The 27,538-nt window shown below is 42.3% G+C and overlaps 2 protein-coding genes across 2 annotated transcripts; one reads left to right on the forward strand and one right to left on the reverse strand.

The window, feature by feature from the left end:
* Positions 1-1,202: 1,202 nt before the first annotated feature.
* On the reverse strand, positions 1,203-9,567 carry MRPL42 (mitochondrial ribosomal protein L42). Its single transcript, XM_081878340.1, has 6 exons — positions 9,455-9,567; positions 6,933-7,085; positions 5,454-5,517; positions 4,396-4,480; positions 3,412-3,575; positions 1,203-1,366 (listed from the first exon to the last, which is right to left on the reverse strand). Exons 2-6 carry the CDS (start codon positions 7,015-7,017, stop codon positions 1,321-1,323), a joined length of 444 nt encoding a protein of 147 aa, XP_081734466.1. The 5' UTR covers positions 7,018-7,085; positions 9,455-9,567; the 3' UTR covers positions 1,203-1,320.
* A 4,094-nt stretch (positions 9,568-13,661) lies between these two features.
* On the forward strand, positions 13,662-25,994 carry UBE2N (ubiquitin conjugating enzyme E2 N). The gene is made up of 4 exons (XM_081878339.1): positions 13,662-13,819; positions 22,995-23,241; positions 23,407-23,547; positions 24,384-25,994. The coding sequence occupies exons 1-4, from the start codon at positions 13,790-13,792 to the stop codon at positions 24,422-24,424; spliced, it is 459 nt and encodes a 152-aa protein (XP_081734465.1). The 5' UTR covers positions 13,662-13,789; the 3' UTR covers positions 24,425-25,994.
* Positions 25,995-27,538: the final 1,544 nt, after the last annotated feature.

The following is a 27,538-nucleotide window of genomic DNA, read 5'->3' on the forward strand; positions in this document are numbered from 1 at the left end:
AATCCCTGTGACGGGGTGAGCTCCCGTTGTTTGGTCCCAGCTCCTGCCAACCTAGCAGTTTGAAAGCACATCAAAGTGCAAGTATATAAATATTCCAGCAGGAAGGTAAATGGCGTTTCCGTGCGCTGCTCTGGTTTCACCAGAAGTGGCTTAGTCATGCTGGCCACATGGCCCAGAAAAACTGTCTGCGGACAAACGTCAGCTCCCTTAGCCTGTAAAGCGAGATGAGCACCGCAACCCCAGAGTCATTTGCGACTGGACTTAACTGTCCAGTCAAGTACTGCTGAGATTAGATAATTAAGAATTGATACTTGAAATTGCTTTCTCCCCTCAATCCCTTTTTCATTGTGTATTCTATTACACAATGAGCAAGAACAATCTTCTGCTTTACTCTCTACACCACTTAGTAAATGATAGTTTTTTGACTAATAAAATATTTAAATCAGTAAGCAAAGAGCTGAAGTTCCACACTGGTTTTTTTATAACTAGTTATTTTTGTAAGCCAAACTGGGAGTCCAAAGACTTAAGAGATAAAACTGTCTCAAGGGTTGTCTCTTACTGCTGTGTTAGTGAAGTTCTGCTCGCAAAACAGGACCTCTGTTTCCTCCCCAGCCCAGCCCCCCCCCCCCCGCTCCTTCAGAGCTGATTTCTGTGCATGTGGGGGGCTGGAAGAGAGGAAATTCTGTTGCGTGAGCAGAGCTACAGCATTGGATGTAGGCCAAATTCTTCAATCCACATTGTTTAGCTGGGAAAACTGCTAATCAATAACATTCAGTAAATTATTTCTGGAACACAGCTTTACTAGAGCTGGTTAATTCCAGTAGTAGGCATAGCATGAATGTTCCACACAGGCATTACTTGCCATCATGACTGGCGCTGGAGGCTTAATGTTTCTTCACGTAAGTCTTCGTGGTCATCATGTTTCACTTATTTAGTGTCAGTCTCCTAGAAGTCTGAGGCATCCAGTTCTGTTGGCTATGCATTTCCTTCTTGATCTCTGGGCTCCCTCTGCTCATCACAAGTCTCATCACAAAGTTGCCTTGGATTTCAACCCCCTGTTTAACACTCATTTCAGCTGCAGCATTGGCCTTGTTTTCCAAGGTCTGCCCTAGTAGGAACAGCAAGCTGTTAGTTCAGTCCTTGTGCTCTGAAATTATGCACAGCAAACCAGCACACAGGAACGGGCGAAGGCACAAAGCAAGTTTGAGTTAGAAAAGTACTTTAATGACAACCTAACATATATATACACTTTCAAAGCAATCTCATCCACTTAAGTAGTCGCTTGCCCCGACAGCAACGACAAGGTGACAAACATGGTGTTCATCTGTCTTTAGGGGTATTGGTTTTCTTGCGTCTAGTGTGGTACCTTGAAGAAGAAAAAGAGAAGGAACACATTAAAATGTATTTTGTCATACGTTCAGTCATTTGAATACTCCGTTTTTAGAGACCAGTGATTGTCAGGTTGACATTGTGTTTTGACATTACATTTATTATACCTTGTATATTTGTCTGCCCAATACAAAATAAAAATAAAAATCAAGTCTTCTGTAGTGCAAAAATACCCTGTACTTTTTTGGTTCGTGGGCAAATCCAATTTCCAGCAGCACACAAAGGATGAAAGTTCCCTAGGAGTCCTATATCTGATCCTATACTCAGCACAGCATCAGATTGTGTCTCTCTTGCTAACTGTGCTAAGCTTGATCAAGACTTCTGCTTCTATGCTAAACTACATCCACAGTGGCTGAACTGCAGGACTATATGGCCAGAGACTGTGACACACAATTCTAGGTGATGTGTGTAGCACAGGAAAATAGGAAATCTGTTTACTACCTGGTCCATCCAGCTCAGTAACATCCACAATTACTGGTGGCAGCTCTCCAAGGTTTCAGATGAGTGTATTTGGTGTCCTTGAATTAAGGACAACTATTCAAGGCCCCAGGGATGCGGGTGGCGCTGTGGGTTAAACCACAGAGCCTAGGACTTGCCAATCAGAAGGTTGGTGGTTCGAATCCCTGCGACAGGGTGAGCTCCCATTGCTTGGTCCCTGCTCCTGCCAACCTAGCAGTTTGAAAGCACGTCAAAGTGCAAGTAGATAAATAGGTACCGCTCCAGTGGGAAGGTAAACAGCGTTTCCATGCGCTGCTCTGCTTCGCCAGAAATGGCTTAGTCATGCTGGCCACATGACCCAGAAGCTGTACGCCAGCTCCCTCGGCCAATAAAACGAGATGAGCGCCGCAACCCCAGAGTCAGTCACGACTGGACCTAATGGTCAGGGGTCCCTTTACCCTGAGACCCTGAATAGTTGTGGAAAAAACTATTGGGGCCTTTTGTCAAAATAAGGTTCCAGCAGATGCCCTCGATTTACTTAGAGGGGGGGATACTTTGGAATACCCCATATGGAACGGAAACACATTTATGGATGTAATCAGGCCAAGGATATCTATTGATTTGCTCCTTATATACAAAGTCCAATGGAAATGTTTTATTGTCTATTCTTAACCGGTTCCCAGGCTGATCCACTCCAGGAAGTGACAGTTGAACTCATAGCTGATAAATATCTACAATATACTCATCTGGTAGCCAAATTTGCTCTGCCAGCTAAGAAGCTCTGCTCCAGCTATGTTAATGCTTGTAATCTTATATTTTATGTGGTAAACTTTTATGCTGTAGACTTTTATAGACATGTTATCTTAGAGGAAAGCCTTGTTTTCACCATCTACTGTTCATTGTGATACTTTGAATGGGAATGAAGTTTTCTATATCTTTGAATAAGTATAAATAAAGGTATGTTAAAAAATACAAAATAAAGGAATTCCTGCATTTTTTAAAAAAAGCAAGTTTGTTTTCTTGTTGGTAGGGCTATAGATGACTGCCAAACATAAAACTGGATCAGTATTCATGCCTGCATGAATTACATTGTTTATACAAAAAATAAAATAAAAATCTTACTGGTAGGAACAGATGAGTTAAATTATTATCAATAATTCTCAACATAACAAACCATTCCAGAAATTCAAACGCCATGTTTCCTAGCCCACTTAGGTATTGGATAAGCACAAGTCTTCTCATATGTATCTGGATATATATTTCTCTCCAAGGTACTTTATTATCAGTATAGCCATTTAGGTAGGAGCTAAAATCAGAGCAGATGAAAATCCTGGTATCTGGTATCTTACCCAAAATAGCTTTGCCCCAACTATTCTGGAGGGTTGAGGGAACCTCTGAAAACATGGAAGAATGAACTGGAGGCTGCTGGGGGAGGAGGGAATCAACAAATGTTGCCTCCCTTCCCTCTGCTAGCAGGAAAACCCTTCTGTGGATGAAGGGGCCTTTCCATCTGTGGAAGGCAAAGTCTGGATCCAACCCAATCCAGGTTCTGCAGTACTAGTCACCCTCCCACACAATACTTACTGTCCCACAGGGTACCAGCGGTGCTTTGTTGTGTAAAACATTTTACTAAGTTCCTCAATCATAGGACCTTGCTGGTTCTTGAAGTCCTTTCCATCCAATCTAGATTTCAGGATTTGATCATGTGTTTCTTCTTTATAATCCTGTGGATCTAGTTGTGGAATGGGCTGTCAAAAGAAAACTGCCCCAATTAACAAACTAAAAAAAATACACCCCCCCCAAAGTTAAGCCATAAATATATATATTTATTGTCTTACAGTTATGAAATGTGCAGGTATTGCTAGTTTCAGGCTGAATGTAATTTGCCATTTTGCTGTATACATCGTTTAAAACCCCACCCCATCCAAAGATTACAGCATGCTGAATCCTGGCCATTATGCTGCAGAACAAAAGCGAATACTCTTCACTCCAAACAAATTTATCAGTCCTATTTTTCTCTAGCTTTTTTGCCTGCCACTGTTCTGAACCTTATATGGGAATAACCTCCCCCTCTTTTGATCCAAGCAACTTCTGCTGGAACTAAACTACTTGCAAGAGCTCATTCTCACTACTACTTGTGCATTTCTGGCTTCTAATTGTCCATGAAATGCAGACTGCAGCCCCTTTTCTGCTGGCTCTGGGAGAACAGCTACTGAAATAGTGCTCCGCTTAATGGAACAGAATTTAAAGATGAACCTAATCTAGATATCTGGATTACTTTGGGAAATAACAGCAAGGTGAAATGATGCATGCAGTCTTGAAAAGGGCTGAAGACTAGGGTGTTCCGCTGAACTTGTATATATTGCCACAGATCTGAACTTCTTGGTGATCAAGCTGAAAATTTAAGCTACGTTAAGTGTGCCAAGCTTAAGTTTTGAGCACAAGCCTATTTTTAAATCACGTTCATGGTAAAGGATAACCACCAAGAAGAAAACTGGAAGCATAGCCAAAGATGAGCTACGTTCGCCTGATAAAATCAGGAAGATATTTTTTTGCAGATTCACATACTCTTGTGTGCTCATATGGAATGTCCACTGAAGGGTGATAGCAAACAATAGTTTTTCCATCCGATGTCACAGCAAGTTCCACTTTGCTAAAAAATAAAGAGATGACATTGGACAAGGCTTTTTCCTTCTTGATTTAACGAAAAGGTTTGCATAATTAAATGAAATAATACTTTTAAAAATCCAGAATAGAGGCTAGACTTCAAGAAAATATTTTTATACAATATTTAAATTGATCTAAATTTATTTATATGATTTAAAGTTGTTCTAATAGACCAAAAATGCTGTTTAGCTGTCCAGTAAGGCAGAGCACTTGTTTTCCTGTAGTATAGTCCTTTGAAGTATGTAACCTTTGGCATGCACTTTGGCATCAGTCTTTCCACAGTGAGTAAGCACTGTTTGGGTTTCCTCCCCAGTTCTTTGCAACCAGAATATGCACTAACGGTACGTGTTGTCCAAACAATCCTATTGAAATGTCTGACTTCAATATCAGTTTTTCTCTCACAGCAGCATTTTTATGGAGCTACTGACCACACTCATAAACATCCAAATTAGTGAGTTTATTAGACAAAGAGCATAGAGACCTTCATTTATATTCAAAAAAATCTGTGGGCAAGGTAGAACAATACTAAATACCTAAACTAGGGCTGTTGAAGCCAAGTTCCTTGACAGCAAGCCCAACTAAGCTGATATCCTAATGAGATGTTCAGTCTGATGCAAGACAAAAGTGATTACTATGAAAGCAGTGCATAGCAGTGAAAGCAGTGCCTTATACCAATATACATTATACCTCAATCTTCTAGAATCTGGCCAGCAGCATCTCTCCAGAGTCTAATACATTTTCAGCAAGTCTTCATAGCTCTACAAAAGCCCAACTCCACTAAAATATGGTGTTTTATTTTAATTAGAAATGAAAAGAGATTCTAAAATTCACAAATTATTCTAGCAGTAAGAATGGACTGGCAATTGCGCTACTTCTAATATAGCAACTGACATCCTGGTGTCTTTTCACACACTTGTGAAATGAACTTCTGAGTTAAATCTGAATGGCTTAATACATACCAGTTATAGTCATCGGGAAGAGCTGAATATGTAGATTTGAGACAAGCACAAAATACAGGTGCATCTGAAAATATAAGAGCCATGTAAAACACCGGAAACAGAAAACAGCACAATGCGGGTTTCCTTTGAACACTGCTGAGCATAAAGTGGTCATTGTAACAACTCACAGTACTAAACTAGGGATTGGAACATAAATCAATGTGAAGACATGTTAAGTCAGGCATCCCCAAACTCAGCCCTCTAGATGTTTTGGGACTACAATTCCCATCATCCTTGACCACTGGTTCTCTTAGCTAGGGATGATGGGAGTTGTAGTCCCCAAACATCTGGAGGGCTGAGTTTGGGGATGTCTCTGTTAAGTTATCTCACTTTACAAAGCCTCTCCCCAAGCAATGTCCCTCACTGGCACTGCACAATATTTACAGGTGTCAGACTGCTTTGAAAAAAAGCAGTATGACACCACATAACCCTATAGATAGATAGATAGATAGAGGCATATGGTAGAACAGAAGAGCTACACAGCTCTGTCCTACCTTTCTTGATTGATAGCCAAGTATTCTTCCCTCCCCCTGCCCCTCCTGCAGACTGTTCAATGCAAGGGAGACCCTTCCCCAGCTTCAGGTGCCACATGGCAGAGTTGCCACTCAATACGTTGCGGATAAGAAAAGAAAGTCCAGTGCTGCTTTGCCACTTCCTCTGCCTCTGTTCTCCAACTGGTGTCACTTTAGAAGCAGCCTCCATTAAAAAATGGTGGGGAGTGAGAGGAGAAAAGATGGAACCCTCCCAAATTAGGTAAGGCTGGGCAAACACATGCACCCTTTGGGAAGCTGGGTGTGTACGCCATTTTGCAGCAGCACACGATCCAAACTCTAAGACAGTATTCCCTAACCTGGTGCCCTCCTGATGCTGCTGAACTACGACTCCCATCAGCACCAGCAGTGTACAGCTATGCAGCTTGCACTGATGGGAGTTGCAGTCTACCAGCAGCTGGAGGGCACCAGGTTGGTGAAGGCAGCTCTATGCCAAATACTCTGGGAGAGATGGGCAGGAATAAAGGGGAGGGTTCTGCTTTTCCATCCATGTAAGGCTACTATGCCATTGCAGGTTTTCCCGGTTATTGCTCCTCCCCTCCAACAGAGTGATTGGGCATATAGTCTTCCTTCTTGCATGTCTGTCAGCCAGCAGCGCATTTCTCCAGGCTCCCTGGACACAGACTTGGGCAACAAGGCTTGAATGGGAAAAGAAAGAAGCTTCTCTTCTTGTACTACCGGAGTGCTGCTGAACTGCCTTTGTTGCAGCAGAGCTGGCTCAGTCATGCTCCTCTTGAGTGGAGACACAAACTCATTTCCCATCTAGAACCACAAGCTGCTTAGCTCCATGGTGATGGCAGCAGCAGCAGTAGCAGCAGCAGCCACCTTCTGTGTGTGCAAAGCAAGATCCCACTCCATTAGAGTTAAAAGAGAATCCATGCACACTTACTAGGAGACAGAACTTGCTTGGTGAAAGCGGCCAAACGCGCCCATGCAGTCCTCGACAACACAGCCCTCCGTGATGCCATGGCCATGCTAGCAGACAAAACAGCTGTCACGTCACAGTGATGTTTAAAGAAAATCTGCGCAGTTCAGTCCGTCACTGTTTGGGAATTAGTGGTTTGTCAGGAGATTAGTCAAAACGTATTAGATCCACAATTTGCAAGTCACCTTGTACACATTTCAATAGCTCTTCCAGACTTTCACTGTCTAATTTTTCACTATGCAAAGTCTTCTCCATCTTTGCCTTGCTATTTCCCTGTGACAGGTGTGGGGAACCTCAGGCCCAGGAGAACAATGTGGCTTGGCAGGACTCTTTTCCTGGCCCTTGGGACTCTTCCCCAGTGATGACTATTGCTGGCTTTGCTCCCCCCCCCCCCCGGTGCTTTTGGTTGGCTAAAACGCATCCTTGACTGCTTGTGTGTATGGAGAGGTGTGTTCAGACCCCTCTCTGAAATTCTGGAATGCCACTGCCACTCTATTCCACACTGAGCTAGGTGGATCAATGAATCTAACTCAGTAGAAGGCAGTTTCCTCTGTGTCTGTGGTGTATGCAGAAAACTCTGATGTATGGCTGGAATGCCGTCAATTGTTACAAAGGTAAGAGTCACCTTAATTTCTCTGCTTCACCCATTTTGTGTCCTAGAGTCCACCAACCACTTTCATGAGACAACCAATGGGTTGCTTGAAAAAAAGCTTCCCACCCCTTCTCTAAAATTTCATTATACCAATTGTACAGACTCTGGAGGCAGTGGTGTAATAGTCAACCAAGTGCAACTCAGAGCAGACCCACTGGAATTAATGAACATAAATCACAAATACCACCCAGGAAGTTTATCTCAGCTTTGAGCCCCACAAGACAATGCAAATGCTCCATGGCTCAGTCATAGCATTACCAAACAATGTTACCACGAACTGCCTGAGCCATGTGAGAACAGTTCTTTCCTCATATAATTTATTTTTAAATACTTTTTATCCTGCTTTTCTGCAAGTCTGTACATCTCTTCAGAAGTTAATCTCACTTATTTCAATGAAGCTTATTCCTAGGTACTGTAAGTAGGTACAGGACTGCAGCCTTAAAACAATTAAAAATACAACATAAAAACAGCAAAAAGCAGTACAATAATCAAAGGGTTCCAGATACCTCCTTCTACAAATAAACCGAATCTAGCTTGGAACCAAAAGGAGAGAACAGGATGATGCACACACACACAAAACAAAACAACAACACCTAGCTTGCAGGACTGTTTAGAGCTGGCCTGCCACCACACTCTTGAACAACTTGGCCCCAATTAGCAGCTGGTTGACAGAATGCTGTTCACTCAGGTTCAGCAAGATATTTTTCAGAAGTGATTTTTCTCCTTCCCAGACCCTTCTTCAGCAGCAAGATGGTATCAGCTATGATGGACAGGTCTGGCTCAGGTGGCAGATTCCACTCCCATCTGCTGCTTGCAGGGCTGTCTGTGGCTGCTGCCACCGCCACCACTGCAACCCCCTACTATCAGGAGCTTCCCACCAGATATGGAGCAGATATGGAGCAGCAGCACTACTTTTAAACACTGTTTAAATAGCATTTGCAGCTGTAAGGAAGGAGCTAGCAATGATGCAACAGGTTTCTATGTATTGTGGGCCCAAGCCTCCCTCTGAAGGGGTCCTTTATTCAGAGAGAGGCAGGAAGTGGTCTTGGAGAGGGCTTCTACTATCACGGGGTCCCAAAAGCAACCAACGCTGTTTCATGCTTATGAACCTTCAAAAGAGACTTTAAACAAAGAGCCACTAAACTTTTGTTGCAGCGAGTAACCTTCATGGATTCATGTGCCAAGGCTGTCAAAACCACATATAGGGAATGCGGGAAACGTTCTTTACACTGAATTGCGCTGGTTACACCCCTAGCGGCAAGCAAGAACAGTATGTATCCTATGCCTGCCTTGATTCGCCTCAGGCTCGCTTCTGTACACGCGTGTGTGCACTTTCAGATGCAGATCCAGGGTCTCTCCAGAGCGGCAGCTAACCATCCAAACCAGCCAATAAGTATTTGCGGCACTGCAGAAACGAACCTGGATGATTCGGCCGGTTGTCAGAACGCTAATGTCCAACACTAGAACTTCTCGGATCTATTTTAAGGCAGGGTACCGCGGCATCATTGACAACAGTTCAGCCACGGGCGCTTTGCTCTCGCAGTGAAATCGCTGCTCGGAGGAGGCAGAAGTGAACACGCGCGCCTAATGACCCGACATTCTGCACGTGGGGAAGCGCTTTTGCTTCCCTTCGCCTCCTCATCGCGCCCCAACGGCAGGAAAGGATTAGGAAAGGGGCTTTTCGCTTTCCCCGGCAGGAGCAAGGAGAGGATTCCCAAGCGCCAAACCGACAGGTCAGGCTCTCCTTGCTCCCCGGCTGCCTCCCCCACTTTCCAGGACGACGCGGCCAGGAGGCGAAGTCGGAAAAGGTGAAGGTAGGAAGGAAGCCGCTTACCCGGACGAACCAACCCAGCAGCGACGGAGCCCGCCGCTCTCGCAAGAACCGTCCGCTTCTTCCTTTACGGCAAAAAGGACCTCGCGAGGCAACGTCCGGGAGCTGCTCTCCTAAGCCCCAAAGCACGCTGGGAAATGTAGTCCTGGCAAGGGCCCTCCGAAGGCCGCCCAATTAAAAAGCAGCTGAGGTTTTTAAGACTGCATGTTTTTAATTTTAGACAGTGGGTTGCAGCAAAAACAACAGAGCACGTTAGTCTTTAATTTGTCACAAGACTCTTGCTGGTTTTGCTGTGTTGTTTTTTTTAGGAGCATAGATACTTTCCACCCACACTGATACATAGAGCTAGAAAGAGCTGGTACAGGGGCATTTCTCTTCCAGCCAACTGCTTCACCCTAACTTGAGCAGGCGAGACTTTCCCTGCTCTGGGGAAGGAGCACAGTTCACCATAAAAGCATCTGCTTGTTGGTGGTGATGGTGGGGGAATCTCTGGTTCAACTCCTCAGGTAGGGCTTGGAAAGATTCCTGTTTGAAAGCCTGGGCTGGGCAGCTGCTACCAGTCAGTGTTGGCAATACTGAACTTGGTCTAACTCAGTATAAGGCAACTACCCTCTTTAGGAGAAGATTTGCTTTGCATGCAAAATGTGCCTAATTTAAGGCCTGGCATTTCCAGGTAGAAGGACCCCTGGAGAGCTGCTGCCAGCCAGTGTCTTCAATAGATGGCCTATAGTCTGACTCAGTTTAAGGCAGCTTCCTGTGTTCCTAGTATGGGGTTGAAACGTTGATAAATGCTTTGTCTAACAAATTTCTGCATGCCAGGCAGCTGTTAAATAAAGGCCGAGGAGCACTGAAGGTGGCAACTTATACAACTTTTGCCACTATTTTTGTGAATTCAACTCAGTCACTTATGAAGAGTGTTGTGGATTACACAGGCATGGTAGCAAAAATGTGCATTTGTGATTAGGTAGAATCAAAGGCAGGGCTTTTTCCCTTTAATCAATATGAAGCAGAATTAATTCAGCAAATCTGACTTTTGCTGCTATGGTATAACAAACTGCTCATGCAAACATGACAGCCCTAAAAAAATTAGCCTAAAATCTTCTCAGATTCATTTTTGGCGTAGCTCTTGGCTATGAATAGAGTTTCAAATGCTACGCACTTGAGTTGGAATGTCGCTGGTATCTTTAAAAAGTCTTTGCAGGAAGCAAAGTTGAAGCAAGGATAATTTGGAAAGGGGATTGGCATATAATTTCACTGCTTGTGACTGAAGGGCAAGGAGTTGAGTTACAGGGCTAACTGCAGTTGAAGATCTAAAAGGAATCTGCTTCTAGGAATGAATTTCTCTTCCTCCCTCCCTCCCTCTCTGTGACACCTTCTCACTTACAAGTAGTTAGATTATGATTATGTAAACTTGGAAAAACTTAAAAACAATGGGGAAAGCAATTAGAAACCTTTAGTTCAGAATTCATAGCAAAGCCTTCATTCATGGCAAAGTTTACTACAGAGTTTAGGCCAAAATAGTACTAGCAGGGTGGCAAAAGGCAAAATGAGAGGTAACATTATGTTTGTGTGGATGCCCAACAGTAGCATATACAAAGAGAAGTTTCATTTTGACACAGGTACAAAAGAGGACAGGATTGCAGTGCCTTTACTAGAACTGTACTGTTCTTGTGTAGAAGTGGGGGTTTCTAGTGGTGTTGTATGTCAAGCAAAGTTGAGAAAAGGCTGCACTTGCTGAAATTTCCTCCTTCACACAACTACTCAAGGAATAGACGTCTAGTCAACTTTTGTATTTAATTATTGGTCCTGACCTACTGTGGAACATAGAAAGCGGCCTTATACAGGGTCAAGCCATTGGTTCATCTAGCTAATCTAGCTTAGTATTGTCTGCACTGATATTAAGTGGCTCTCCAGGGTTTCAGCCCTATCTAGGATTGAACCTGGTATCTTGTGTATGCAAAACAGATGCTCTTACCATTGAGCTAAAACACTTCCCCAGAGGTACTGAAGAAAGTAGCAAAATTGTGTTATCACTAATTTACTACTATTGTTTTGAACGTCACCTGGCTTAAGTTTTATATAGACTTGATTCAGATATCAAATTAATGCATAGGGTGAATTGGGCTGTTTTTGGAATACAACTACTGTAAGAAATCCACACAAATTTGCACGCTGAATTCAGACCATTGTTTAACTTGACAGGAATGAGCTGCAACAAACCTTCAGTTCACACACTCTCTCCTCTTTCTCTGGCACACCCTCAAGGGAGAGATAGAAAAGAGAACAGGAAGCTTGCACCTTTCAAAGTTATGCAGAAGCGGGAATTTCAGAAGTTGTAACATGTTGTCATGCAAGCTAAAGCTACTAAAATCACCTCTTCTGCACATAAGTGCAGGAACCCTGTCTTCTTTTTCATCTGGGCACCCTAGCTGCATGGAGTTCTTTATTTCCTTTAGTTTGTATTTGGGTATAGCTGAATGAAGGACTTGTAGCTGTCTCTCACACTAACTATATGCATGTTCTTTCAGCTGCTAATATGTGTTCTGCATCACCCAGTACCAACTCTTTTGTATTGTTGGTTTTGTTTAGATCAGTATGTAAGTTTATGGGTGAAGATGCTAAATTGCTAACTTGGCGTTCTGGTCTTCTCTCAATCACAGCATTTTCCACATGGTTTTGCCAAGGCTAGATCTTGTGTTAGTCAGTGTATCAACGATTCAGACTTTCAATATTTGCTTTCAGTAGCTATTAAGTCCAGCTCACCATTGTCATTTAGCTTTTACCCTACCTCTGTAAACAAACCAAATGTTTCAAAATTCCACTCTTGCACGTTTCAATGTGACACTTTCTGCTCTTTTGGATAGGAGATGGCAATATTCCACTCTGTCCCTGTGGTTCAGAGGGAATTGAAACAGAATGGCATGCCTTATTATTTTGTAACTAACATTGAGATATCCAGAAAGAGCTGATTAATCTGATATATAGTTTAATCATTTGAACATTGCACTTTTCCCCTCTCCCCGATGCAAATAAGATTGCTACAGAAACTGTAGCTTTTGTCGTTGAGATCTATGAATATATGAGTACAAATCTTACCTAAACAAATGTAACCATGTTTTCCTACCTGTTAGAAGAGATATTCAAGAATTTTGTATCTTCCATTTTTGTGTGTTAACTGATGCAGAAGTTTGATTGACGACATTGATTGAAGTTTGATTGAAGACATTAATTGAAGACTGATATGATCTCTGTATAATTCTGTTGCTTTACATAGGTGGTAGTCAGCTGATGTTGAGAGGATATATAAAATGCTGTAACCCTCTTACATATTTTGAAAATGTATGCCACAGCATTCTCCTTATGACCTAATTAAAAAGCCATGACAGTAGAAAATCTGAAAACAAAAAAGCCCACAGTCTGCCAATAAAAGTCAAATAGCCTGATGTCATTAATAGTCCCTCTGAGTTCAATTTATTCTCAAGTAAGCATGCGTAGGACTGTAGCTTGTAGTGTGTTCTGGGTCGAAGCTGGAAGCATGTAATTGTATATAACATAGATCATTAGGTCATGGGGGAAGATCTTGGTTTGTTCCTCATTTTGGAGCAAACCACAGCAGTCTGCATCAAATGAATCATGCCCCGATCAGAACATAGACACGCAGATGAGATCATAAGTCTATGGACCTTACTAATCATTGTCCCTGCCTACTTACATTTTAGTTGCCTTCTTTTTACTTAGTGATCTGAGTTCTGGTTATTTCTTTCCACTTATAAAACATTCCTAGCTGCTAGCAGCAGCTAGAGCGTGTGGCGTTTGCTCCTTATTGCCAAATTTAGCATCCTGCAAACCTTAGTTTTCACTTTAAAAGAAGGCAAAGCTCTAGTTCTTAAGGCCGCGAAGACGGATTTGAAAGTGTGAGGCGATCTACGATATAGTCATCGTCGTGCTCAGCTCAATGCATTTTCCATGAGTAACAGAAGCAGGATAAAATACATAAAATAAGGGAAGACAGGTAAAAAAAAATTCTCACAGAACTCAGGTTCTTGGCGCGGCAATGTGTAAATCAACATTCTTCTATGGCTAACGCTTCGTGTCTCTCTGACGAAGGGCGCTCTGCCTTCCACGGAAGCTCCTGACACGAAGCACCCGCGTTAATTCGGAAGGTGCGGCCAGGACAAACCTGCCCGCGCCTCCTCGCGCCGGGACTACACTTCCCAGCATGCCTCGCTAGGCGCTGCCGGTGACGTCACGGGAAGTGAAGCGCAGAGCTCCTTCCGGTAGTGCGTAAGCCCCGAGCGGAGCCGAGACCCAGCGGAGCCTGAATCCCAATAAGACAAGATGGCCGGGCTGCCCCGCAGGATCATCAAGGTACCCGCTCCCCTTCCTCCTCCGGCCTGTCCCCACCCCCTTGCCCCGCTCGGCCCTCAAGCTGCGCGCAGGCCTCGCCGGGCCTCGCGCCCAGGCCCGGGGCCGCCGGAGCCCCGAGGAAAGCGCTGAGGGCAGCGCGGCGCTTCCGGTGAGCGGGGCAGGCAGGCAGGCAGGCGGCGACTTCGCCCTCCTTCCTTCCCCGGCCGCTGCAGGGCGCGGGGGGCGAGGCCGGCCTGGTGGCGACAACAGCCATCGCCGTTCGCGGGAGGGACCAGCCGGGGCGCGCCTGAGGGGCGGCGGCGCCTTGCGAGCATCTGCCTGCCGGGAATGAATGGGAGCCGCAAGCAGGGCGGATGGAAGGCGCCCCCCCCGCCCCCTTCCGGGCCTGGGTTCGGAGCCGCGCGAGTCACGGCGCTGGTCCCCGCCCTCTCCGCCGCTGCAGCCGGCGCCCCTGCCTCTGCTGAGCCGCGGCAGGGCGAAGGGAGGCGGCCGGGGCGGGCTCTCTCTCTCGCTCGCTCGCACGCACGAACTAGGCGGGCGAGACCTGGCAGTGGCCCAGGCAAGCTGGTGGGAAGCGGCGCACGACACCCGCGTGGCAGGCGCAGCTTTGCCTAAGCCTCGCGTCGGCTCTCGGGCAGCAGCAGAGTCCGCTGCTGGCTCACCTTCTCACGAGGGTTGGCCAGTACGGTGGTGATTCCCAAAAGTGAATGGGCTTAGCCAAGGCTCTCTCCCCTCCCCAAATGCGAGCTAGGTTTTGTTGCATTGCCTTTAAAAAATAAATAAATATTTTTTTTTAAGGGAGAGGGTTGCATCCCTTGAATCAGAGTAGGCCCATTGGCGCCAACGTGGTATATAGTAGCTAAAATGTTGGACCTGGGAGACGGGAGTTCTAGTCCCTAACTCACTGGGTGGCCATGGGCTAGTCGCTGTCTCTCCGCCTAGCCTGCCTCTCAAGGTAGTTGTCAGGATGAAATTGGGAGAGGGCTGAACTGTGCACATTTGAACACCTTGGAAGAAAGGTGGGATATAAATGTAATAAATAAAATGAACAGACCTAGGTTAGTTAGGTCCAGTCATTTCTACAGGTGTGAAAAACACTGGATGTGGCCCAGAATGTTTTGATTTCATGCTGCCAGATAAAACACATATGCACATACCTCTCTTGAGTTTTTGGGTGCTATCATGTTTGGCGTATTATGGAGCACAAAAAATGGTCATGAAATTGTATCGATTTTTCTTTTCACATGTAGCTTAAAAGTTAAAAACAGGAAGTATCTGATTTAAAATAAAGAGCTTCCAGAACTAACACCCTTTGTGTGTTGATACTATCACTGCTACACTTTCAGCAGTGCACCCTTGATATGTAATTCTGAGTTTTCAGATTATGGGTTACATGATTTTAACAGTGCTCTGAAAAAGTCACAAGGCTGTGTTTTCAATCAGTTTGGATTCCAGTAAGTGTTGCTGTGGAAAAGATTTGTATGATTGAGACATTGTACTCTGTTCTTAGTTGTGCATAGAATTGCTGCTAAATGTATACTGTTGAAAGCTCCAGCCAACTTGCAACCCTAAATTGTACTTAAGCAGGGGGTTAGGTCCCACTGAGGTCTGTGGAACATGGAGTAAACATGTTTAGGATTAAGTAGTTGAATGAGCAACAGTGAGAGGACTTTTGTGGACATGTTCTGCTTGTGAGCTTTGCAGAGGCATCTGGTTGACCACTGTCAGAAACAGGATGCTGAACTAGATGGACTATATGCCTGACCCAGCAGGCCTCTTAGGGTATTAATGGGAAACTTGCCATTGATTTACCTCTGTTTTATTGAAGGAAAAACATGTAATGTTCTACAGTCAGTATGCTGAGATAAATGTTCACTATAGTATGAGTAAATTCATTGTGTATTTACCTTATTTTTATTCTACATACCCATTTGACTTGGAAATACTGAGTTCACACTCACACTGAGTTCAGTGGGATACACTCTCAAGTGTGAAAAGGGATGCAGCTCAGATTCAGTTCTACTCCTTGTTACATGGAGAAACAAAGAGCTACACAAGTTACTGAAACTGTGCAACTAACCATGAAAGACCTTAGCTTTTCCACTTGATAGGAGATCTCACCAGGCATTGATTTCAAGCCTATCAAAAATTGAAACTGAAAGCTGATATTTCCTAGAAAGTGATTTCTAACCTAAAACGAAACTTATAACAAACTTGAACTCTTAATTTCTGAACGGATTGTATACTTGTGTTGCTCATGTATGGAATCACAAAATAAATGCAAAACCTAAGTGAGTCTTGTTACAAAAACAATGTTGGAAAATTTACAGGAATCCGAAATTTTACCAAGAAGACAAACAGGGCTGGAAAATTTACAGGAATCTGAAATGTTAGTAAGAGACAAATAGTTTCCCAACTATCCCCAAATAATTTTGAAAGTGGCAAATAGGCAGAGCAGTTCAACCCCCACCCTCAGGATCTTGCATCAGTCTTAGCACTCAAACTCCCTCTTCTGTCAGCTGAATGTAAGGAGAGCTGCCAGTGGAATCCCCTCCCCATGGGAAGCCCCCAAAAGGGGATTTATGGAGCCCTTGATTAATAATCTCAATAGTCAATAGTAGTTGCAATTCAAAATACCCATCCAACATGGAGCAATGACTCAATATATGCACTAATTTTTGTTAAAAGGCTTTCTAGTCAAAAAATAGTTTTTAAAAACGCACTCTCTCAAAAGGACTTGAGGCACAATCCCAACTCCCACAGGCTTTGCTGAGCAGCAGGGCCACACAGCACTGCTGTTCATTGTAGCCACCACAAAAGATTGAGTGGGGGGCAGAACTATCATGCTTGATGTTGTCAGTGAGACCCACTGAGGATCCAATGGATCCTGGACCAACTCAGCCCCTTCACCCGAACACCTCATTTTAGTAGCAAGTGCCTTTCCTTCTGTGTATTGCGGAGAATGTAGGAGAGGGGGATTGGGTATTTCATCATCATCATCATTATTACAAAAGGCAGAAACTCCATTGTAAACTAAACAAACTTAGGTCCTTTCTTTTTTCTCTCTCTCCTTCCCTCCTTTTGCTCTGAGGCACAGAAATGACGCATGAGGGCAGCAACAAGCAATGGCTGGCTAGTAAGCCAAGCCAAAGTTTGTGGACCCTGGTTAATTGGGGTATGTGTGAAGTTGAGTTCTTGTGATGTGCATTATCTGTTTGAAAGGTAGGACACAGTAGAAAAATATAGAATTGTACACAGGGTTCAAAATTAGCAGGGTGCCAGGCGCATATTGCGCCGAAAGGCTCTCCATTTGTGAGCACCTCAAAAAATCAGAGTGCAATTTTTTATGCCTGGCCGACACTCAAGGATTACTGAAATATATGTGCTTTGAAGCTTCAAAGTACAGTATTTGTTAAGAATAGACAATATGTTAAGGAATTTAACAATAAAGAGTAGAATGTTTTAAAAACTGAAGTATTTTACCAATATTTTTATTGTAAACACCTAATGAAACATGACTAAGCGGCTTAGTCATTCTGGCCACATGACCTGGAAAAACTGTCTCTGGAAGCAGACAAACGCCGGCTCCCTCGGCCTGTAAAGCGAGATGAGCGCCGCAACCCCAGAGTCGTTTGCGGCTGGACTTAATTGTCAGGGGTCCCTTTACCTTCACCTTTAATTAATACTGTATTAACAATTTCTGCTAAAAATGTGATATTAACATTGTGTCACTTATGTGAATTGTGCATTAGTTCATGCTTATCAAAATAATAAATAAAAAGTGTTGCTGACCCCTTCCCCCATGGCAACTAGACATTCTGTTTTGGCCCATGACCCAGGTCCCAGAAGCCATTTGGCTCCTAGCTTTTCTATCCCAGTTTCTAACACTGATTGTACAGGCCACACCAGGCAGAAGCTTTTGTTATCCTTGTCAGTACTAAACTGTAGCATATTAATCTATTTGAGAATAGTTTTTCTTTTGGCCTTCTGTATACTAGTTTGTAGGAACACGAGTGGCGCTGTGGTCTAAACCACTGAGCCTATGGCTTGCCGATTGGAAGGTCAGTGGTTCGAATCCCTGCGACGGGGTGAGCTTCCGTTGCTCGGTCCCTGCTCCTGCCAACCTAGCAGTTCAAAAGCACGTCAAAGTGCAAATAGATAAATAGGTACCATTCTGGCGGGAAGGTAAACGGAATTTCCATGTGCTGCTCTGGTTCGCCACAAGCAGCTTAGTCATGCTGGCCACATGACTCGGAAGCTGTATGCCGGTTCCCTCAGCCAGTAAAGTGAGATGAGCGCCGCAACCCCAGAGTCGGCCACAACTGGACCTAATGGTCAGGGGTCCCCTTACCCATATATTAGTTTGTACATAGTTCAAAACCACTAAACTAGCATTTCAGTGACAAGTCTTATGTAGCTAGTCAGTTTAGTGGTGGGTGCCAGTGTGGTGTAGTGGTTAGGAGTGGTAGATTTGTAATCTGGTAAACCGGGTTCGTGTCCCCGCTCCTCCACATGCAGCTGCTGGGTGACCTTGGGCTAGTCACACTTCTCTGAAGTCTCTCAGCCACACTCACCTCACAGAGTGTTTGTTGTGGGGGAGGAAGGGAAAGGAGAATGTTAGCGGCTTTGAGACTCCTTAGGGTAGTGATAAAGCGGGATATCAAATCCAAACTCTTCTTCTGCCTTTGTAGTGACAACACACAGATGTTTCTAGTAAAGTTCTGCTGCTCTCTTTGTTTGATCCCAGATCTTCTGGGACTGAATGGCCTTTTGACCGTGGCTGCGTCACTCCACTGTGTACTAAGCAGGTTTGGGCTTCTTTGCCATGAGTACAGTGAGTTTGTATTGGAGCAATTGCCAGCACTGGCACAGATCACTCACCTGGAACTTGTAGGGTTTCAGTATCAGTAGTATTTTTAACACATTTGATTTCAGTGATAATAGATCCAAGCTGGACTGCTACTCTATAATTTATTTGAAGGCATTAAAACTATACATAGAAACACCTTGCTGTTCTTCCAATACCTCTCCTGAGTTCTTCAAGTAACTTTTATAACAGTATGTAAGATTTGGATACGTTGTACCTCAGTTGCAATAATATCCTACCTATCACAACATTTCTGGGGCCTTTGTAGAGTATATCTAGAAAGATGACTGCAGACGTGCTGCCTCACTGGTCTTTTTAGCCTAAATGTTACTGTGCCTATTTACTCCAGTGTGTCCTGCAGCAGGATTGCAAATTGAAGTGTGAAGACTGTGTCAGTACTCAAGAACAGACCCATGCAATTAGGAAAGCAGACTTACAGCCATCCTGCCCAGCAAGCAAGAAAGTTGAATAGCTCCTAAACTGGCATCAGTTTACCCAACATTGTTCTCTCACTACTTGCTGCAATTTAAACCTATTTATGCAGCATGAAAGTAGCAAAAGTTTCTTTTCTTTTGAAGTGCCAATTTGGAAGGAGAGTTTGGTTTGTTTGTTTAACTCTAAAAATGTTGAGACATATTCTGTAAATTAGATATGCCAAAATAAATATGACTAGGTCTCAGATATAAGTATCAGCGTTGTGGGAGGGAAAGACTGTCTCCAGTAGTTTTTCTCAAATGAGTTGGGAGGAAACAATTTAGGTGTGGGGCTTGTGACTCAGATTGAAGTGGCAAGGAGAAGTAAAATGGGTTAATGACTGAGCAAGTGAACAGATGATCAGGAAATAAGATCTGCAACTGTCTTTACTCATGTATGACAGGTGTCTGGTAATCTCAATCTCTTTAAATGATTTTTGACTACTGGCTGAGATCTAATAATAGCTCTGGTTCCTTTAAAAGTTACAAAGAGGTGTGGAAAGAAGGCATCAGATGTCATAAAGGCAGTGAGCAAAGCTGGGAGAATGCTCCGGCAGGAAATTGAAAAGTGTCTTCATTCTTGTTCTTCCTACACCTCTAACATTGGTTGTTGGCATCAACAAACTGCTTGGTGCTGTGGAACACCAAGTTGTACTGTCTGCACCTAGAGGGCTTGCAGTCTGAATCTGATAGGAGAGGACATGAGGACGGATAGGAGAGGAGGAAGGGGATGATGAAAATGTAGAGCTTAAAATGAGCCAGGAAAGGCTTTTATGGAAAAAGTCATTGAAATCAGTGATTGGAAGGAAGGGAGAGATAGAAAAGGCTCTCACTAATGAAGACAGTAAAAGAAGGGACATGGATCGTGTGAGAGTTTAGGAGGTACATGAAGAAAAGCATTTTCTCCATGTTTTCTTTCTTGGGGTTGGAATATATTAAATACTTCGTTAAAACTAAACCTCACTGCTTTAAGAATATGAATGGCTTGTGTACAGTTTGGTATACAGTATTTATGACACTTAATTGAATATTTATTTTTAGCCAGATAAATACATTATTCAGACAATAACTGGGAAAATACGTAGGCCAGCGTCCAAATAACTGTGACACTAGTTCCATGAGTCAAAGGGAACTATAGACTTCTTTCCATCAATATCAGTCTCCTTGCCACAAGGAAAACTGCTTGTGAAACCAAGGGAACTTTCCAAAACAGTTCATGACCTGTGTGAGAGTCACTGTTCAGATATAAGACACAAATCCACTGGGCCTGGCACAAGTGCTATGAGGAAAAGCAGCTCTTTTGAGTCCGAAACTCAGTGTCAGATATGGAGCTACAAGTTATTGCAACTCACAGTATCTTAAGTATATCTAAGCTTTTGTTGTTAACACTGTAACAAAACAAAAAATAAGTTTTTACTTCTTAGTCTCAGGGTGCGAACTAATGCACACTTACTGTATCTGAACATAAGCTCCATTGAAATCAATAGGACTTTTCTCTGAGTAGACAAGAACTGTTTGAAACTGTTTGAGGACTCTTTGAGACTGGCCTGGGAAGCAAATATCCTGTTGATATTAAGAAATAACAATGGATCTGGGTATTCTAAAAATAATGAACACTTCTGCTATACTGAATCTACAGTCCTAAACTCATTAGGGAATGAGCCCCATAGAACATAGTGAGACTTATTTTGAGTAAACATATTTACCGTAGATTGTGCTGCTGTTCAGACTTGCAGCCTGATCCTTTATAGAAGTAATAGTCAATTCCTGACATTTAACAGTGTCCATCCATCAGTGAATGAGTTCCCCTTCCCCTCCTCTCACCTTCTGCCAAAGCGTATTTCTCTAGACAAAACTATTGTCTGAAAAATAATTCATAGCCTGAAATACCGAAGTTTCATTTTAAACTTCATGGACATCAGAAACAGGTTTATATGAATTGAAACAGGTTTTCCACAATTAATGTCCCTTGCTTTTGTGTGGGTAGTTTTCAGACATTCATGTCCCTTGATTCAGAAGATGGAGGAAGCAAGAGAATTCAGACCACGTTGTCTAAACATTGCAGGAGTGATGTGCTTGGCAGATTCCCAGATCACAATTCTGTACCAAATAGCTGAAGATATTCTGTATTTTTTGATACCAATCCAAGGTTACTTGTTTAGTAATGCAGCCAAACACAATCTCACTGTTATCAACACTATTATTACTATATTTGCATCTTGTAGTGAACTGATTTGTAGTGGCATGAAATTGCTGCAGAGCAAGGTTATCTGGAGTTTTGGAGTATGTTGTCAGCAACGTTCTGATGACACACAGATCTACTCCTCCTTACTGCAGGTGTAGCAGTGGAAGTGCTGGACCAGTGTCTTGTCTCGGTAATGGACTGGATGACAGCCAACAAACTGAATCACAATCCAGACAAGACTGAGGCACTGTTAGTGGGTGCTTCCCTAGACCAGATGGATAGGATGTTGCCTGCTCTTGATTGGGTTGGTTATACCTCCTCTAAAAGAGGGGGTACATAGCTTTGGGGGTACTCCTGGATCCTTTGCTTGAGGTTCAGGTGGCCTCAGTGGCAGGGAGTGCCTTCCATCAGCTTCAGCTGGTGGCCTAGCTGTGCTCCTATCTGGACAGGGATAGCCTAAATTCTGTTGATTAGTTTCTGGGCCCAGTTCAAAGTGTTGGTTTTGATCTATAAAGCCTTAAACAGCTCAGGACCACCTCTCCCCATTTGAACGGATCCAGACCCTGCAATCATCATGTGAGGCTATTTTGTGTGTGCCTCTTCCACAAGAGGATGGCAACAGGAGAACAGGTCTTTTCTGCGGTGACTCCCTGTTTGTGGAATTCCCTCCCAAGAGGCGCTCGCCTGCATTGCAGGGGGTTGGACTAGATTACCCTTGGGGTAAGGTTAGAAACTGAGATAGAAAAGCTAGGGGCCAAATGGCTTCTGAGACCTGGGCTGTGGGTGCCAAAACAGAATGTCTAGTTGACACTTGGGGGTGACAACACTTTTTATTATTTTGATAAGCAGGAACTAATACACAATTCACATAAGTGACACATTTTTAGCAGAAATTGTTAATACATGTTTAATTTGGTGTTTACAATAATAATATTGGTACCATACTTCAGTTTTCAAAGCACTCTGCTCCTTAACATATTGTCTGTTCTTAACATATACTTCAAGGCTTCAAAGCACATACATTTCAGTAATCCTTGAGTGTCAGCCAGTCGCAAAAAAATGGCACTCAGACTTTTTGAGGTGCTCGCAAATGGAGAATCTTTAGGTGTAAAATGCGCCTAGCACCCTGCTAATTTTGAATCCTGCCTTGGGGTCCTTTCCAACTCTATGATTTGTATATCTTTTGGTGCCAGGCAAAACATTTGGAAGTGGGGTTATTGGTTGTGTTTTGTTTTATTATGTATTTTGTATTTTTATGTTGTGAACTGCCGTGTGATCTTTCCTGGTTATTTATTTTTCCTGCTGATAGAGACATCACAACACGATAGAATGATACTGCACTTCAACCTCATCTAAATATAGCAATATGAAACTAAATTTACTAAGTGATAGCTGGACCTGTTTGCTTACATAATGGAATATAGGAAGGGGAAGTGTTTGCAGTTCTTGGTGCTGTGTTAATACAGTGTGCCTGCTTCTTCATTGATGTCTGAAAAGTTAGATTCACCAGATGGGAAGTTAATATTCTGAGGGTTTGGTAAAATGTACTGGGAGGACAACAACTTGTATACTTCCTTTGTCCATGGATAGCTGCCCTCTTAGAGGAATAGTACGTGTGTGTGTGTTCCACTTTGGTTTTCTCTCTTTCAGGAAACCCAGCGCTTGCTGGCAGAACCTGTTCCTGGAATAAAAGCGGAACCAGATGAAAGCAACGCACGTTATTTTCATGTGGTCATTGCAGGCCCACAGGATTCTCCCTTTGAGGGTGGGACATTTAAACTTGAACTATTCCTTCCAGAAGAATATCCAATGGCAGCTCCGAAAGTACGTTTCATGACCAAAATTTATCATCCTAACGTAGACAAATTGGGAAGAATATGTTTAGATATTTTGAAAGGTAAGTATTTTGGAGCCATGATAAGCATGACATATCTTTCTCTTCCATGCATTTTTCAGATTATTAAAATATTTGAAAGAATATTTCATATTTCAGTTATCTTTTAAGGGCTGTGTGTTTTGTATTTGAAATGTTGCTTTAGTACTCTCTAACTTGCTTCCTCAGACAAATGGTCTCCAGCTCTGCAGATCCGTACAGTTCTGCTATCAATCCAGGCTTTGTTAAGTGCTCCCAACCCAGATGATCCACTAGCAAATGATGTAGCTGAGCAGTGGAAGACCAATGAAGCCCAAGCCATAGAAACAGGTAGTGTGCCCTTACTCTAGACTAAAGAAAATTGAGTTATGAATAAAATTCTTGTACTGCTTTTGATCCCAAATGCAGATGCCTAAAGTATCTTACAAAAATAAATCTTTGTAAGAATCACTCCAAGTCATACATACAATAACTCAAATACCGTAAATATAAAATACGTCCAGCCTTTTAAGTCTTGGGGACAAAAGAGATGAATTGTTAATGGTGTGCATGCAATTTGTGCACATAGTTTTTGTTCTGTGAAGAAATTGCCATGGGGAGACTTCGCAAAGGGATAAGGCACAGGGGAGGTTTAACAGTTTCTCTTCCTGTACAGTGCCAAGGAAAATTCCCTCTCCAAAGCTGCTATTTGCATTTCAAAGGTCACATCTTGGCCATGTAACTTGTGCAGTCTTGGAAGCCTACTTTCTAGTCTATGAGTGCGGGCGTCATCATGGGCTTATGGCCAAGTCTGACCTCTAGTTGACTTTTTCAGCTTTCTTGTATGAGTGTGTACATAGATTTATGTGTGGAAACTATCAAGTGAGAAACCTACTGGTTGATAAGTTGTCTCTTGTAAGCATCTGATGTGCGTAAGAGTCACACAATCAATGTACCATATGTTGGTTGTGTCACATTATTGATGTGAATTTGTAAATGGCTCTATAGCTCTATAAAGATGAGGGTGCAAAACTATGGAACATTTGGCACTTGATTCATTTTATTATATGTAGTCCTCAGGAATAGCCAGTATTCTAATGAGTTTTGGGCAAGAAAGGTGGGAGGGAGTAGATAATTCTGAAGTTAGATTCTTTGTTGTCTAATACATATTTCTTTTCTCTTTTCAGCCAGAGCATGGACTAGGCTATATGCCATGAATAATATTTAAAATGTGCTCTGAATCAGTGTGCATCACTTTTTCCTGTTCTGCCAAGACCTCTTCCTTTTTTTTTTTTTGTTTTTTTTGTTTGCATTTAATGGACACAGTCTTAGAAAACATTACAGAATAAAACCCAGACATCAGTTCTTTGGTGATTTAAATGCATACTAGCAAATCTGTGTCTTGTCCTAATTCACTCCTGTTCCGCATGAGCAGAGGCTAGAAGTATCATCGGGATTGTTTGTGAAATTGTTTAAAAGCAGTAGCACATCTCTGCTTTTAATAAGTTTTCCCCATCATGAGTTAAGTGTAAGCACTGTGAATGAAAGTAGTCAGGGTTAGCTGCAGGGATTTTTGTTCTAATTGTGTGGGCTCTTCCTCCCTTTTTTATGGTGATGCTAATTGTATCGGTTAAAGCAGCTAACCAGTTATACTCTAGAATATGCCCTCTAGCCAAGTCTAACTTAGACGCTGTAGATGGACAAGCTTGGCTGTTTGAACAAAAATGGGAACATTAAACATCCATCACTAATAATATTGTGATTCTGCTGTCAAGTGTAAAAACCCTCCCTTCAAGAAAAGAAAAAAAAGCTTGTGACCATTTTGTATGGCTTGTCTGAAAAATCTTCTGTAAATCTTATGTTTTAGTAAAATATTTTGTTATTCTACTTTGCCTTTGTACAGTTTGTTTTGCTGTGTTCTTTTGTTCACTTTTCAATTGTGACAATCATTTTTTTTTAATGAAGCCAGATTAGAACACTTTGATTTTCATCAATCTAACAGCTGTAGTGAAATATTGGATTCCCCCCTCTCGACCTGTATTCATAGGCCATGCCACATTAGTGTTCATAATATTTCTTTGTTTTTAAAAAGCCTCTGATAAATGTAATTGTTATCAGAGTCGGTTAGATGCATCATTAATGTGTTTGTACTTGCAAAGTTAAGTACCACTGAAGCAGGAAGCTAGCAAAACAAACAGTAATTTTGGGTGTATGTGTACCTTGTCTGTCTTGTGCTATGTATTATCCAGTATCAGAATACATTTTAAAATAACTTGGATCTTAAAAATAAATAAATAAATCCTCTGCATAAAATGAGATGTTAACAGTGCAGGTCAATTGGTTGCTAAGGTATTTACAATTAGGCTTCTTAGCTCTGGCTGTACCTGCAGTCTTTAAGCTACTACTTTCTTGACCCATTTCTTCATTTGAAGATGGAAACGTCTTATTTCTTAAGATATCACGCAAAAATGTAAATAACTCATGGGAGCATATTTTGATCCCAACTTCTACCTTCTGCATTTCTTAAAATTTCTTTTCTTTTCTTACCCTACTTCTTTGCCTTGACCACCTTTCTGATATCTCTGCTTTCCATGTGGCCAGTGTAATGCCAGCTTGGCATGGGTAATGTCTGTCTTGCAGTTTGGGGGGTGGGGGGAAACAGTATTGAGGTCCATAATTTTCTGCCCATCATACCTATTCTAACATCATCTGGGGTTTCTATAGAATGTGGTGTATGTATTGTGCTCTTATGTAAGATAAAGAATATCTATTAAAATCACATTTTCAACAGACAAAAATGCTTTTAGTGATGGTATTGTCAGAGTTGACTGCATTATAGCATGATAAAAGGCTGATAATCTGCTTCAACAGGAGAGAGAGAGAGACCATCTCAAAAATTGTTTCTAGTTGAAATTCTTTTTTAGATTGTTTCTGGGCTTCTAGCTAGTCCTTGTCAACTACCAATGAATAGCACCACTGTCTGCCATAGTAGAGAACTGATTGTGTTATTCTTTTCTAACACTTGACGAGCGTTTAAGTTCTCATATGTCAGTGACTAGTACGAACATAACCACATGCATAGTGGTATAATCTCTGACTACTCAAAAACAAGTCCCACTCAGTTTAATAAACGTTATATTGAAAAAAAATGCTTATGTTTGCAGCTGTAGTAGTTTTTTAAAGAAAGAAACTTGAATACCTGCATAGCAAATGGCTTTAAAATGCTGCTACCATGATATTATTTTTTAAAAGACCAGACAGCGTAAGCTCTGGCTCTCTCTATGTCACATTCTGGAATAAAACCAATGGAAAAAATACCATAAAACCTGTTAAAAAATGGTACACAGTAGCTGAAGTCAAGTACATATGGCAACTATACGGTTGGAATGTTAATTAATGTTCAAACATAGGGCATAATTTAGCAAGAGCTATACAAATTTCAATGGGTTACAGCTTAATCCTAAATATTTTTATTTGCTGTAAATCCCACTGAATTCAATTCTGCATGAGTGCACATAGGATTGTAGCTTTGAACACATGCTATATTTCTCCTATTGAAATAAATGGGCATGGGAGGCGCTTAACTTTGGGCTGTGTCCTTTCCAGCCCTGCATATGTGGTAAATGTCTTTAAATGTGTACAAATAACTGTTGAATCTATGCTGTGCACTAGAGAGGTGTGTACACTCAAATTTGAGGATTTCTCATCAGTTGCCCATGGAACTGTGTTGAAACACCTTGTGTTGAAATATTACTAAGTTTAAAATAGGGAGTTGGTGCAAAGCAGATGTATATGCATTTGTAAACTAGGCATACTATATTTTTTCCATGTGTGCATTGAAAAACAGCTCTTCTGCCAAAACTTGGGAGTTTAGGCATTCCTTTAGGACTGCAGTTAAGGAGTAAAATATCCAAAAAGCCCCTCTGTGTTCTGGCTCTAAATGTTGAGAGCAGTAATTAAAGTAACTACAAGGGTTGGTTTTGAATTTCCATTTTCCACCTGAATCTTTCTCCTAATGAAGTGTAAACATTAAGAACTAGACTTTTATCCCTAAAAAAAAAAGGTCAAGGAATGTGGCTAAAGAGTCACTGAAGGTACTTGAATCTGTGTTTGATTGAACTAACAACTTTTATCTGTAAAGGAGTTCTAAAAAGACTATCAACAATAAATAGGTCATCTTGTTCGGTACATCTCAGCTGGTTGGAACTGTCCCACTGTATAATACTAATAAACCAAGTAGAATTATTTACGTATGTTTGCTTTATGATAGGGCTAGGTAGAAAGATGGGGTTCCTTTACTGAATTACAGTACAGGTGTTTCATATTAATCTTGGTGCTAATA

The sequence above is a fragment of the Podarcis erhardii genome, assembly GCF_964252035.2.
Source record: "Podarcis erhardii genome assembly, chromosome: 10".
NCBI lineage: Eukaryota > Metazoa > Chordata > Lepidosauria > Squamata > Lacertidae > Podarcis > Podarcis erhardii.

Bases quoted from the DNA above. Each gene is read 5' to 3' on its own strand.
- MRPL42 (XM_081878340.1), bottom strand. From the start codon at position 7,017: ATGGCCATGGCATCACGGAGGGCTGTGTTGTCGAGGACTGCATGGGCG. The intron at 5,518-6,932 runs GTAAGTGTGCAT...TTATATTTTCAG, and splicing joins CAAGCAAGTTCTGTCTCCTA to ATGCACCTGTATTTTGTGCT. The intron at 4,481-5,453 runs GTATGTATTAAG...TTTATTTTTTAG, and splicing joins CTTCCCGATGACTATAACTG to CAAAGTGGAACTTGCTGTGA.
- UBE2N (XM_081878339.1), top strand. From the start codon at position 13,790: ATGGCCGGGCTGCCCCGCAGGATCATCAAG. The intron at 23,242-23,406 runs GTAAGTATTTTG...TTGCTTCCTCAG, and splicing joins ATGTTTAGATATTTTGAAAG to ACAAATGGTCTCCAGCTCTG. The intron at 23,548-24,383 runs GTAGTGTGCCCT...TTCTCTTTTCAG, and splicing joins AGCCCAAGCCATAGAAACAG to CCAGAGCATGGACTAGGCTA.